This window comes from Anabrus simplex, chromosome 9, assembly GCF_040414725.1.
Source record: "Anabrus simplex isolate iqAnaSimp1 chromosome 9, ASM4041472v1, whole genome shotgun sequence".
Taxonomy (NCBI): Eukaryota; Metazoa; Arthropoda; class Insecta; order Orthoptera; family Tettigoniidae; genus Anabrus; species Anabrus simplex.
In genome coordinates, this window is record NC_090273.1 from 51,414,129 (window position 1) to 51,429,729 (window position 15,601).

Here is a 15,601-nt window from a genome sequence, read left to right on the forward strand (position 1 = left end):
CAAATGAAAAGCATAGCTGCAGTCGCTTAAGTGCGGCCAGTATCCAGTATTCGGGAGATGGTAGGTTCGAACCCCACTGTCGGCAGCCCTGAAAATGGTTTTCCGTGGTTTCCCATTTTCACACCAGGCAAATGCTGGGGCTGTACCTTAATTAAGGCCACGGTCGCTTCCTTCCAACTCCTAGCCCTTTCCCGTCCCATCCCATAAGACCTATCTGTGTCGGTGCGACGTAAAGCAACTAGCAAATTAAAAGCCGCATATTTTCTCACTTTTAGCGAATAGTACTACAATGCCGATCCAACAGTCCAAAGTTCCAGTGCTGGTATGACCAGGCCGCAGACAGCCGTGGACACTTCTGCCATTATTCCGTAATAATGTAATGCCGTATGGCGGGTTCGACTCGCCAGGTGCAGGTCTTTCTATTTGACTCCCGTAGGCGACCTGCGCGTCGTGATGAGGATGAAATGAGGATGAAGGCAACACAAACACCCATCCCCCGTGTCGTAGGAATTAACCATTTAAGGTTAAAATCTCCGACCCGGCCGGGAATCGAACCGGGGACCTTCTGAACCGAAGGCCAATACTCTGACCGTTCAGCCAACGAGTCCGTTAAATATGCACACTGCTCATTCCAATCAGTGTCTCAGAGTAGGGATTGAATAGCTGCAATGTTATGATGAACCAGTGTGTTACGTACCAGTAGTATCAGAAAATGTATGAACCAGATGAATGACATGCTTAAGAAGAAAATTATCTTAACTCCCCAGCTACTCCCGCCAATATTCAGACAGGCTGTTATACTCGGTACGACCGGGCGAGTTGGGCGTGTGGTTTGGGACGTGCAGCTGTGAGCTTGCATCCGTGAGATATTGGGTTCGAAAGCAACTGTCGACAACCCTGGAGGATGGTGTTCCGTGGACTCCCGTTTTCACACCAGGAAAATGCTGGGGATGTACCGTAATTAACGCCAGGGCCGCTTCCTTGCCACTCCTACCCCTTTCCCATCCCATCGTCGTCATAAGACTTATCTGTGTCGGTGCGACGTAAAGCCACTAGTAAAAAAAGTCTATGTTAATCTTTTGCCTTAGTTGAAATAATGTTTCACTTCCATAAATTATTTCAGGTTGGACTACAGTCTTATAATGTTTCAATTTTGTATTTATTGACAAACATTTCTTGTTGAATATATTTCTGGTTATTATTATTATTATTATTATTATTATTATTATTATTATTATTATTATTATTATTATTATTATTCCTGGATGGATGATTCTGGGAAAGTTAACACTAATTCCTTGTTATCTACGATTCATTGTCTTATTGTATGCTCATTGTATTTCTTAATGTTTGCATTTTATTTTTTCACGTAATCATTTGTATTCAGCTCTACATTATTTCTTGACAACCTCTTACCACCTTCACCTCATCCTCCACAAATACCTAACCCCTTTTATAAGAGTGGAGTCTCATCCACATTTTCTTATCTGATTGCAGAGAGGAAGCTGTTCGTGGGCATGTTGTCCAAGAAATGCACGGAGAATGATGTCCGCTCCATGTTCGGTCCTTTCGGCACCATCGAGGAGTGTACGGTGTTGAGGGACACCAGTGGTCAAAGTAAAGGTGAGTCACTGTACCAGCAGAGCGCACCATAACGAGACCTGTTGCTCCGTCAAGAACAAAATATAGCTCGACGCTCCACGCCAGTGAGCGAATGTCTTAAAACTCCTTCCATCGCCAAGGATAATCGACATCAGTGCGACGTTGGCGAACAAATTGAATATCCTGCCCTCCAGGCAACCTATTTGAGAATGCGTGCTGCCAAACAGATGAAATAAAATCCATTTTTATCACAGCTTCCTTTTACTATATATTTCTCGCAGTGTTTACCGACAGTTGATTCACTGGACGACTTCTTCTGTACATATTTTATTTTACTTTGCTGATATTTGTCAGGTACAAAATATTATTCGATAAAATAAAAATAACTGCGTCATGTTTCATGGAGAATACTTTAGCTCCATCGTCAGAATAATTGGTCCTTATTTACCATCCTGAATGGCTTAAGTGGGCAAAATGTCACTTCATGTATCCTGAATAATGTAGGAAATGATTTATAATGTAGTTCAATGTTTTATCATGGGGAATTTTCTTAAGGAAATGGTTCACGCCTTAAGGATCGTTATATTTCGTCATGACTACGTATCGTCTTGCAATGAACCTTTTAACATCGCTTTTCTATTGTTAACTCCAAGTCATGAGCTTGGACGGTAGGAGCACTCGGAATTGAAACTGCCTCTTGTTTAATTGATCTCGGCTTCGAATGACGATGAAGTCATCAGCTACCCTTAGTACAGAAATAAAAAATAAAATAAAAAGTTTTGCATCACGTATGCATTGAACAGTTCATGACATTTAACACTTTGTCGACTTTGGAAATGTTGGCAGTTTCTACCGCTCATCAACGAACATATGAACCAGGGTCTTTTCAAATCTCATTCAGTTCCCAGTAACACGTCCCCTTGCAGTGATGCATGCTTGTACTATTCTTCTTGGCATACCAGTGGTCTGGAAGATGCTGTCCCAGTATTTTGGAGCTTTGAGCTAGTCCTGAGTAACTAAGCAAGGTATACAGTCACCCCATGTAATGCCACCCTAAGAAATATTGATCCTCACCTTGATTCACGCGTTGTTCTCTCCGTCCTAGAAGCACTGCATATCATTTCCGTATTATATGAAAACATGTTACTGGAACGGGGCATATGCGGCACTCCATCGTGTCTCTCTGTAACATGCTATAGTTTCGGGATGTAAGACCTGGGCTTTGCTGTGATCACGAAGAGGAAGTTTGACACCACACAACTTGTTGTTTATAGTTTGGGTAGACGCACGATATTCCACTCCGTCAAAATAACATTCATCAAAGTATCACGATTCCTGCGAGCCGATAGTTGCAAGTAGTGGTCATCTACTGAAGTTGTAGCCATTGAACGATCTATGTGAGGAGAGACTCCTCTGGTCATGTAATGGTTCTATTTCTGAACAGCATCACTTTTCCAGGTATATACATATTATTATGGGACCACAGTAAAATTGTTTTGAATTGTTGGCTTCATCTTGTCCAAAATAATGTTCCTATTCTGAATGCCCATGGTATTCTCAGGAGACGTCGCAGACACGGAAGCTCAAATGCATCGATCCATCTCCTGTTAGATTTATTCAGGTTCCATGTTTCAAAGCCATGAGTAGCTGTAGGGAAAACAATGGCACTGACCAGTCTATTCGGACACAGTCCAACCCCAAATCGAAGGGATAGCCCTAGCTTAACTTCCATGTATTTTCACAAAACGACAGCGTTTCCTTTCTGACAGTATGCTTACAAATGATATGGCTGCTGGATTTGAATAGTGTAGCTGTGCTCGTTTACATTATTTACAGCCCCTGGCCTGCTCATCCCCCTCAGACAGTTGATACCAAATTTTAAGTTTGTGGTGTATGGAAGTGCCTTATTAACATGCAGTAGGCCTATATATTTTCACTGCTTTTAAATCTACCTTTATGCATCGCTATACTAAGACTTCCTTTTATTAGTATGGACAAATAGCTTAATATTAAGCTATTTGGTATGTATCATAACAATACAATGTGTTTTAACGTCCACAGTCTGACTTCAAGAAATGCCCGAGTGCTGCAATTTTGTCCTCAAAATATTTGTTTTAAATCGTATAGACCTCTCACACTTCAGCACTGTTAGATGTCCCATGCCCTGCGAAGTTTCATCTCGCTAGCTTACCCAGCCATTAAAAATCGCAATGAAGAAGCCATCTGAGTTAAGCTTCAATAAGAGTGGTGTCAAGAAAGCAAAGCGCTGTTCGCCAGGTAAAGAAAGCAGGCTTAGATTAGAACACGTACTTTTCCGGGTTTAATGTGGAGCGCGCTATGTAGGTTGTGCCAAGTAAAATAAACCATCAACATTGCTTTTGACGAGGTCCGTTCTGGCACTGTCGCCATGTGTCTTGGGGTTCTGCTAATAAGCTGAGTTGCTTGTTTTGTCACTGAACTCTCCTTTGTCATAACCAGACGATATTTTTAAATATATTTCCACGTTTTATTCCTTAAGAGATAATCGAATGCACTTAACAAGGGAAGAACCAATAGAAACACAGTGAAACTTGTACGTTATCATATTTCTTCTTTGTTGCGCGTTGAGAACTGGAGAACACAATTTACTATTTCAGACTTCGTCCAGATTGAACAGTCGCCGTCGTCGTTCCATTGTGTACAGGTTGTCATCGCACAGTGATGACCTCAAAAGTTAAACAAAATTACGAAGTTCGTTTTGTCGAAATTATATACTCACATCATGTAAAGTAACAACTATATTTAACGTGATAGTGATTACATCTGTACGGATAAGAAAGTGCTTACTGTTAAGTTCTAAAATGGATCTAAATCTTCCTCTGGCATGTCCTCCTCGGATGCCATTATTAGCTGCTCTGAGAGTGGTTACAATGTTTACTTGGAAAATGTTTTCCTTTTCTTTTGTCGCCTAGATCATATGCTAGAAATTGACGAGTCGGAGCCAAGTAAAAGCTTGTTTAAGGCATCTGTTAAAAGTTTCTTTTGTAATAATTGTTCTTGTTCATATGAACGAAAATGTTTTCTTCTTCTAGCAAACATACGTTCAGAAATCACCGGGCATTGATGTAAAAACAAATAACAAATGTATATGGGAGATTTTGTTTCTGTAACCATTAGCTGAAAGATTATATTTTAGGCCGTCAGAAGTTTCGTTGCTCGGAAAGGCCAGGCACAGTTTGAAACACTAGAATGCAAAAATATTAAGTTTTTGTTCAGTTGCTTTAATGTTTACTTAAATAAGAAAACATACTGTTTATATTAGCTATGCGATGATTAAATAATATTGTATAGTTCAGCATATACTTTGTTTTTCCTCCATAATAGTTATTCATTAACAACTGTGTACAGACAGGAGAATTCGAGCGATTGTTTAAACTGCGGTAGTCGCTCAGAAAACTTACTGCTGCTGCTACTCCTACTTCCTACTGTTGCTTTATGTTTTCATCCCTCCCCTGAAGGGCGAGGGGGAGGTGAGAGGGATGGCGGCCGGGGCCTCTACTAGGAATTGTCCGGCATTCGCCTTAGTGCAGGAGAATAGAAATCCGCGGAAAATCATTCTCAGGGCAGTCGATGATGGAGACCAGTCCCTCTCCGTCTCCCGATAAGAGGCACAGAGCCACGGTAGAGCCGTGGCCACCCCTCATCTGCTCGGTTGGCCGGTCGGAGTGCAGAGCTGTAGGACCACGGACCAGCCGTTGCCACTTGTAGGCCGAGACTCACTTTGCATTCGCCGACCAAAACTAACAAATACGTAGCGAACGATTGCTGGCTTCAGACTGGCAGTATGGTTTCGAGTGGTGGATTTAATTTACGGTACGACCGTCAAATAACCCAATGGTAATTTGCTGTTCTGATAAACTGTGATCCGTCTGATTTAAACGAATATTGCAATTTTGATTATTTTTTTTTGCCTGTCTGATACAGATATTCCACTGTGCAACTTTTCGAATACTGTATATTATTCTTTATCAAGGTGACTAATTGCATCCCTACTCGATCAGAGTTATACAGTCTTCCCCCCCCCCCCCTGCTAAAATCGACTAGGAATGAGGTCTCTGTGCCTCGCCTTATATCCACATGCTGAATAAATGTGGAACACCAAGAAAAAGTCTTGAAGACATATCTCCTGCCTTTCTTGTTCATCTTGTGCTGCAGGTCGGAAATATACTCATGATCATAAAAAAAAAACACCTTGAAAAACTAGAGATAGGAAGTTCATACTCACAGGACATGTCTATTATTACGTTCTGCAGACACGTTTAGCATTTGTCACCTAGGTTCAGCATGTGTCCTGTTGCCTGGTAGCCACGGGGTCCTCCATGGGCACTGATAACTTGTTCCATGCGTGATGGCATCTACGCTTATAAGGCGCGAATGGCGTTCTGGGGCATAGCCATCCATGCTGCATTCACCTGGTTCCACATTTCATCTTTGGTGGTTGGCATTGAGTCACAACGCCGCACGCGTCGTTTCACCATATCGCACACATTTTCCATTGGCGATAAGTCCGCTGATCGGTCGGGCCAGGGCAACAGTCTGACATCCTGTGACAACAAGAAGGCACGTGTTCTTGCAGCAACATGTGGTCGCGCATTGTCCTGCTGAAATATGGCGTCTGGGGTGTCGTGCAGAAAGGGTATGGCTACGGGTCGCAGGATGTCATTCACTTAGGTCAAACTGGTCACAGTGCCCTGGACACGCACCAACTGTGATTTGTGGTTGTACCCAATAGCACCCCACACCATAAGGCCTTGAGTTGGCGTTGTATGTCTTGTGCGAATGCAGTCAGTGTGATACCTCTCCCCCTGTCTGCAGCGAACCAAAATGCAGCCATCATTTTCAAGCAAACAGAACCTGAATTCGTCCGAAGACACTATCTGCTGCCATTCCTGTCCCCATTGACGTCGTTCCATACGCCATTGCAGTCTAGCATGTTTATTCACGTTAGTCAAAGGTAGGCGGAGAAGTGGACAATGCGCCGATATCCCAGACCGCAATAAACGACGACGGACTCTTTAACTCCTGATAGTGTACGATGTGTTGCAATGTTCCACTGTAGCGAGGACGAAGTAGATTTATCCTGCAATGCCGTTCAGATGAGGTGTCGATCTTTTCGGGGGGTGGTCTGGTTTGTGCGACTAGACCCATCTCGTCGTGTTCTACGGCCTTCTGTGAACTATTCTGTGCACACCTGTTGCACTGCCGACACACTTCGTCCCACAGGAGCAGCAATTTCCCGGATGAATGCATCACGTTCTCTCATTCCAATAACGCGCCTTCTTTCAAACTCATTCATTTGACGGTACGGTTCTTGCATACGTCCGCGAGGCATCCTACAGGTCTGCTGAAGTCCCACTGATCCATTACCTTCGGTTTATAGCGACAACGAGAGCCGCAGGCACATTTTACCAGTCGGTGGTGGTGCGCCGAGATATCGATGTGGACCTTGAACCTGACGGCCGACATGGTTCCAATGCTAATCATTTCTTCAGAACATATTAATGGCATCCGGAAGATAGTGGGTTCGAACCCCACTGTCGGCAACCCTGAAGATGGTTTTCCGTAGTTTCCCATTTTCACACTAGGCAAATGCTGGGGCTGTACCTTAATTAAGGCCACGGCCGCTTCCTTCCCACTCTTAGCCCTTTCCTATCCCATCGTCGCCATAAGACCTGTCTGTGTCGGTGCGATGTAAAAGCAGCTAGCAAACAAAAATTTAAAAAAAACATAGTAATGCTCATGTCCTGTGAATATGAACTTCCTATTTCTAGTTTTTCAAGGTGTTCTGGTTTTTATGAATATGAGTGTACGACAAATATATGCGCGGCCTGTGAATGCCGCATTAGCCACATCCATTGTGGGTGACAACGTACTCTGCTGAGAACTTGTTAGGCATACTCGTATGTTTTGTATCGTAAGACTGAGTAAGTCGTGTCCGTGAATAACAACAGGATAGGGCATTGACTTGACTGGATCTCTATAGTACCTCATGGGTTTCAAACGGAGTATGACATAGTTATTACTTCGTATCATGTATCAAGGGCAATAGGGTCCTTATGGAGGTTACTCATTATAGATCAACATCATCATCATCATCATCAGTTAACCGTCTCCATTTTCCCAGGTGCGGTTACTCGCATGTCAGTATGGATGTTGTATATAAAATGCACTTACTTGACACTAGGAGGTAGCAGTAAAAACAGGGTGTCCTGAAATGTGAAATAAGATATAAAGGAAAATCCACAGCATGTTTCCAGGCATTCACCCTGGTTAGGAATGATATGAACGAAGCCCCCATCTAGCGGCGGGGATAGGAATTGTGCCGGCTGCCGGAATCCTTTGGGGCAATGATTAATGAATGGCAAATGAAATGTTATTGGTGAGTGTTGCTGGAAATGAAATATGACGGGGAAAACCGGAGTGCCCGGAGGAAAACCAGTCCCGTCTCCGCTTTGTCCAGGACAAATCTCACACGGAGTAGTAACCGGGATTTGAACCTCGGAACACAGCGGTGAGAGGCCGGCCGCTGCCGCCTGAGCCACGCAGGCTGTGCTTGAAATAATATAATCACAATATTTGTTGGTGTACCGACATTTACAAGGAAAAGAAGAGCAAACCGACAACGTAGTTGGCCACCTCAATTGCGACTTCATACTCGCGACTTTGTACTGGGTGATTAGAGACCTCGTGATCAATAGTTTCGTATACTTCTCTTCTTTTACCCTAATTCTTCACTGCTGATTGTGTTAATGTTCAGACTTTCAAGTTACCTCGCTCTCTCTCCGACATTATTCAAAGTTAGTTCTTTCTAAAGATTATATGAATTGTTTTAGGCACGTATTTGGAAATGTCTCGGGGTAGGTCCGACATCGCTTGCCAAGAGTTGATATTCTTCCCAAATTTGGTGAACATTCGGAATATTTACCTTTAAAGTATTGGAAATAGCAAGAGACTGAGGACATTTCAGAGAGGGGTCTGAACCCCTCGGACCCCCCCCCTGCATAAATAACCCCATGGCACTACAGCCTTGAAGGGCCTTGGCCTACCAAGCAACCGCTGCTCAGCCCGAAGGTCTGCAGATTACTTGGTGTCGTGTGGTCGGCACGACGAATCCTCGCGGCCGTTATTTTTAGCTTTCTAGACCGGGGCCGCTATCTCACTGTCAAATAGCGCCTCAATTGTAATCACGTAGGCTGAGTGGACCTCGAACCAGCCCTCAGATCCAGGTAAAAATCCCTGACCTGGCCGGGAATCAAACCCGGGGCCTCCGGGTAAGAGGCACGTACGCTACCCCTACACCACGGGGCCGGCACCCTGTATAAATACATCCTTGAATTGTTCCTTACATGCAAGGCAACGGTTCTCTGGCCCTGACAAGAAAATAATATTGCCAGGGCTCTTTATCCCGCCAAATTTCTTTATCGAAATAGAACTCATAATTTCAATGTTATTGCATTTTCATAAGCGGCTGCCTAGCCGAAGTGGTAATGGCGTACTCATTTCATCCAGAAGGATGTTGATGCGATTTCCTACCAGAGAGTTGAACAATTTAAACAAGATTTCCTCTCCTGGTGGAGCAGCACATGGCCCTGAGGTTCACTCTACATGCACAATAAATGGGTTCCAGGCTAATTTCTGGAAGCAAACGTGTCCGGGTATCTGGCTAACTACTCTATGCCACTAAGTGCTCAGGTTACGGTAAGTGGAAGCCTTTACCTTCCAATTCTCCAAGGGCCTTCATGACCTATATGGAGATGGCTTTGGTCTGCTTTACTTTTCATTGTGATTTTTTTCGTACTATTTGGCAGGTTTTTTATACTCAAGATTCAAGTATTACAATATAAGTTCTACAATAAGCAAATAATTTCAACACCTGCATTTGACCAATATCATCATCATCATCATCATCATCATCATCATTATCTGTTTACTCTCCAGGTTCGGCTTTTCCCTCGGACTGAGCGAGGGATCCCACCTCTACCGCCTCAAGGGCAGTGTCCTGGAGCTTCAGACTCTTGGTCGGGGGATACAACTGGGGAGTATGACCAGTACCTCGCCCAGGCGGCCTCACCTGCTATAGTGAACAGGGGCCTAGTAGAGGGATGGGAAGATTGGAAGGGATAGGCAAGGATGAGGGAAGGAAGCGGCCGTGGCCTTAAGATAGGTACCATCCCGGCATTTGCCTGGAGGTGAAGTGGGAAACCACGGAAAACCACTTCGAGGATGGCTGAGGTGGGAATCGAACCCACCTCTACTCAGTTGACCTCCCGAGGCTGAGTGGACCCCGTTCCAGCCCTCGTACCACTTTTCAAATTTCGTGGCAGAGCCGGGAATCGAACCCGGACCTCCGGGGGTGGCAGCTAATCACGCTAACTACTACACCACAGAGGCGGCTATTTGACCAATATACCGTAATTTTTTTCACATTAAGCGTTATTTAAGTAACATTGAAATCATTTTTCTCTCTAAAGGAAATTAAATGTTTAAAATCAACTTTAATTGAGACGGATGAATCTGTTTTTCAGAACAAAATTTGTCAGAACTTGCTGCTATATCCGAAATTGGAACGTTTAAGTTCCTTTGCAATATTTAGCCTGCAGCTAATTGAGTTAATTGCTGTCAGAGCAGACGAGCGTGTATCCCATAACTAAGCTGTTGCTATAGGAATCACGATCTTCAGTTCTGTTTGCCTTGAACTTGGAAATTACTTGCCATTACGCACCCAGAACTTCGAGGAAGACAATTACTTAAATTATTTCTTAACGAAAGGTCCTTTGGGAGATCAATGCTTTTTTCTTGTTCATTTATATTCGGAGGTGATAGCCCAGGAGCATTTCTAAATAGATTTCAAATCCATCTAAATTAATCAACATCATTTATATATTTTATAATATCTTGTGTATGTCTAATGCAATTTATTTCGAATATTTTAAAAGTTTATCTGTAGGAAAACATGCTGCGCCCATCACAGCACTCCATTCCTTTAAAATACCGGGACCGACAGTTTGGGAACCACTGGTAAGAAAAGAGTATTTGAAATTGCTTGTTTCATTACTTGAAGTATCAATTAGTACAATACCATGGACATGATTACAATCACTCCATATCCCTAAGTACAAGGAACGTTTCAAGTCCTTAATTTTCAGCTTTCTTTCGTACCCTGAGGTCCTTATCTTACTCTGTGACATAAAATCTAACTTTTACGCTTCATTATGTAGACTCAGACAACATGTTAACAGGGCGAAGTACAGTATTGTGAAAGTTAGATACGTCACGGCTGGGCTAATGGTCCATTATGGACATTTATAACCTCGTTAACACGGACAGCATGTCTTTCCTGATACTCATCAGGAAAATACTGAAGGACATCGTACAGAATTGGTAAATAACTACTTTTCGGTATTCTGGAAGAGAAAAAGGAAGCATACATAAATACTGAACATGAAATCTTCCACGAGCGTTGTAATATCATGCGCAGCGATTTTACTGTGAGTCCACCGTTCCTCGGTCAGTTTTTCTTTAAAACCGAAGTCCACTGTTAGTGGTTGGAAGTGTGAGCGCATTATTTTCACGTTCAGTAAATTGCTATGTAAGGATTACACAGTAAACCACGTGAATTTATGATGTAAAATACAGTTCGAAGGGTGAGTCAATTTTAAACCGAGTATCCGAAGCAACGGACGCATCTCTTTGAATTGTGGTGTGATTGGGCATTCATATTGTCACTATAACCAACGCCACGTGTCCATGGTTCATATACCACAGAGTGTGTCTTCCTCCTTTGAATAGAACATTGAGTTTTCAGTTATGTTGAGTTCATGTCATTTGTAATGCCTAACAAAATCCCCGACGAGTATGACGGATCGGTTCAGATAACTTTAGTGGGTCGTTCATAGGTCCATTATAAAATTACAGTAATTTCACTCCAAATTGAAATGTTTAGTTAATTCACAGTACGAGAAAACTTGTTGCATCATTGTTCATTGTACGTACTCCGATCAATGTGACCATGATCTAAGCACGCGTGAAGTCGGATTACGTGTATGTCTGTCCTGGGACAAGTCATTTCGTTATTAGGGTCTAATATTAATAACAGCAACAATAATAATACATTTTAATAAAATCGCCCTGGGACATCGTGGTCTGTAAGGCAGTGTACTTTTGGTCCGATGAAATACGTTGAGTGTATTTGAGAGTAGACCTACATTAATTTGGTAAATAATTTTATCCCTTTCAGACCGAGTACGCACAATTGTGCGGGTTGGTATTTTAGTTATCCCTGACCGTATTTGATGTTTTTTCGGCGCTATACCGGACTGCAGTGATTGTGCAGGACACGTGGCGTGTATTTCAATTGATTTTAGTATGCACTTGACCGCCAGGGCGAAGGAAGAAGAGTTTAAAAAGCACAGTTGATCGCCGAGATGGCAGGAAGCAGTAGTGCCGAAAGTAAGTATTTATTTACTGCGTTTATATTAATCTAGAAGCTTTACTGAATACCGGAATATATTCAATGAAGTGTGTACATTGGTTAGTGAACCTAAATTTTGAAGCTACACCATCGTACGTGATACAACGAGGTTTTGAATTTTGATACGCACAATTGTGTGGGTCCTGTTTTTCGGATGTTAGTTTTTATTTTGTAAAATAAACTATTAATATGTGTATTGAGGAGCATTTTAGTCAGTTCTTGACGTACAAACAAAAATTCACACCTCCAGTTTTCTTTCAGGTCTGAAAGGGATATTTAGGATTGGAAACGAAGCGGCCATGAGTTCCGTGTTACGTGTCATCCCGCCATTGGCCTGTACTTGAAACAGGAAACTACGTAATTCTATTCCTAGATTACAGAGCGACTTTGCTGTGCGGTTAGGGGCGCGCAGCTGTGAGCTTGCATCCGGGAGATAGTGGGTTCGAACCCTCACTGTCGGCGGCCCTGAAGATGGTTTTCCGTGGTTTCCCATTTTCACGCCAGGCAAATGCTGGGGCTGTACCTCAATTAAGGCGACGGCTGATTGCTTCCCACTCCAAGGCCTTTCCTATCCCATCGTTGCCGTAAATGTGTCGATGCGACGCAAAAAGGAAAAAAACATTCCTAGATCGACAGAGAGGGATTTATTCGTGACAGCCGGAAATCGAACCTTTACCATCTGGGCAGAAACCTCATGCTAATCCTGTACTGTTAACTTTTTGAGTGCTTGGTATTTGCAGATGAGCAGACAATATTGTGGTTTTTTGCTTTACGTTGCACCGACATATAAAAGCAATTTTAGATTCAGAATTCTACATCATTATGTGCTTAAACTACAAGCAATGTCTTCCCTATCTCGATCGTTATTTTTGAAAGGACAGTTAGGGTAACTCTGTTGAAAGTTACCATGCAAATAATCCCGGCCACATTTTAAACGTTTCGTACATACATCTGATTGTATATCTTTCATTCAAAATTATTTTCAGCTCTAAGCTCTGGTATGTTATATTAGTATATTACGTACTGTATGCTCGATACACGTTTTCATTGCATGTTTCATTGTAGATATGCTAACAGTAGAGTCGCGACACATGTGCTCATGAATACCAACCACACGCACTAAAATGTTGGTATCATCGTTAACGACGAATGATAAAATAATCTTCACCTGCTCGAAGTGCGACTGTTGTCTAGGTAAATTAACTTCCGTTGTACTGAGGGGAGCAGTGTGCGGCTCCTTGGTTGAATGATCAGCGTCGTGGTGTTCGGTTCAGATGACCTTGGGTTCGATTCCCAACCGGGTCGGGGATTTTTATCTGTGAATCGTTAATTCATGTGGCTCGGGGACAGCGTATTGTGTTCACATCATCTACTCAAATACACAATAGTGATGGCGTCAGGAAGAGCATTCGACCGAAAAAGTGGGCTAAATCCAAAAAAATGGGTAACGGAGCCAGGAAGAGGTACTGAGGGAAGCAGTATTGACCTCTATTCTTGTAAAATTGACTTATTATTATTATTATTATTATTATTATTATTATTATTATTATTATTATTATTATTATTATTATTATTAAATCAAACCGTGCATTACACAACAACAATAATGGCATACAACAAAAGAATAGCACGAAGACAACAATAATAAAAGCAGGAAAACGAAAGATTGCTTAAGATTGTGACGTAATTACTATCAAACCCATAAGAATTCTCTCACAGTTTACAAAATATATCCTAAAATATTCTATTCAAGAAACGTAACAAAATAATTGTAACGCGGCTACACAGTCATTCACACATACTTAACTATTTCATTACGAACGGTGTAGCATAACCATTACAACGCAATCACGTAAAAAAGTCACTCGTTGGTTAAATAACACCATAACACTACGATTTGCAGCTAATGGAGTAGTACAGTAGCTTACAACTATGGTTGCTTAATATTATTAATTACTGCTCTATCACGTGGAAAGGTGTCGCTTTTTCAGTTAACCAAATAAATAAATTAAATACACCTTCGTCCTGTTTCCAGATACGGGGTTGGGGATGAGGTGAGGAAAGTAATGGCATGTGTTTTACGGCCGGATGCCCCTCCTGACGCCAACCTCAGGTGAGGATCTATTGAAGATGTAATGAATGATGGTGATTGGGCAAGGTGGTGGGCGGAATCGACTGTGATCAAAGGATAGGAACTGTCCCGGCAGTGAAAATGGGAAACCATAAAAAAACATTTTCAGCACAGCTGATGGTGGGGTTCGAATCCGCCCGTCTCCCGAATGTAGTGCTTGGTTTCATAGACCTAGCGGCATTAAACATCTACCTTTTGTTTTTGTTTTGTTTTGTTTTGTTTTGTTTTGAAAAGGCTCCAACACTGTTGCAGTTAATACATTCCAACTACGCTATCAATTCACCGATTAACAAACCAATTTTTACCGTAGTCTTCCTTTTACTTTAAGTGAATTTTCTAATGACGTGTTTAACATTCATCAGATACAGTCAGTGGCGATAGTTATGCAGCAGTTCAGTTTTAATATACTTACTTTCAAGGTCACAATCCTCGTGAATGTTAAGGTTAAGAATGATTGATTGCAGAGAGAGAAAGAAAGAGCGAGAGAGAGAGGTGGAGGGGAAGGGGAGAAAGTGAGTGGGAGAGTGTTACCTTCTTGAATAATGGTCGTCTTCTGTCAGGAAAGTGAAGGGAAAAAGAAATGAATGGTGCCTTTGCTCCAGTAGTTTAGCAAAATGTAAGTAAACGGTTGACTCTGGACGATATTCACTCACTCAAAGCAGTTCAAACAGCACAATGTCTTCTCACTCATCAGTAGTTTGACGTGTCATCATTTTTGGCCTAGTGTTTCCAAAAATATAACCGACTACACATTTTGTACTCTTTATTGACCCTTTCCCCCGGTGGATGGAGATGGTATAATACATCCATGGTATCCCCTGTCTGCCGTAAGAGGCGACTGGACGGAATTCCAAGGGACTGTCTACTTGATTATGGGTTGGCGATCGCAGGAGACGCTCATTCCAATTGTGCCAGCCTCTTCGCTTTGTACTTCCCTATCTGACCTCCTTTGGTTAACTCATGTTCTCTTTCAAACCCCACGGTGTTAGGTTTGCGAGGCCTAGCGGGTATTTCATTTTCACACCCTTCGGGCCCTTTCCGTTCATTAGCTAATACCCTCATTGTTCGCAGAGTTGGACATCTTTTAACTTTTCCTCTGATTGGTATTAAGAAATGTTAGTTGCCCAGTTGTAGTTCCTCTTAAAACAATCCTCACCACCACCTGCCAATGACGGGTTACTTTTTGTACAAGCGGAGATGAAGCGCAGAAGAAAAGACAAGTTAGTGTAACTTTAATGTTGATAAGGTTTAGAGATTTGATACTTCTATTACATCACATTTTATTTTCTTCTGGCTCAGTGATATTAGGGGTTCTTCGCCACTCCCCCCTCCGCTTTTATGGTTCCTTTTCCCCCTAA

General features: G+C 42.4%; 1 protein-coding gene across 6 annotated transcripts in view; it reads left to right on the forward strand.

Annotated features, from left to right (window-relative positions):
• LOC136881281 (CUGBP Elav-like family member 2) overlaps positions 1-15,601 on the forward strand; it is a 1,536,179-nt gene that overhangs the window by 1,373,329 nt on the left and 147,249 nt on the right. For all 6 annotated transcript variants that reach the window (XM_067154068.2, XM_067154069.2, XM_067154070.2 and 3 more), the window contains one exon: positions 1,498-1,623. In XM_067154068.2, coding sequence (XP_067010169.1) covers positions 1,498-1,623 — 126 coding nt within the window. The remainder of the gene's footprint in view (positions 1-1,497; positions 1,624-15,601) is intronic.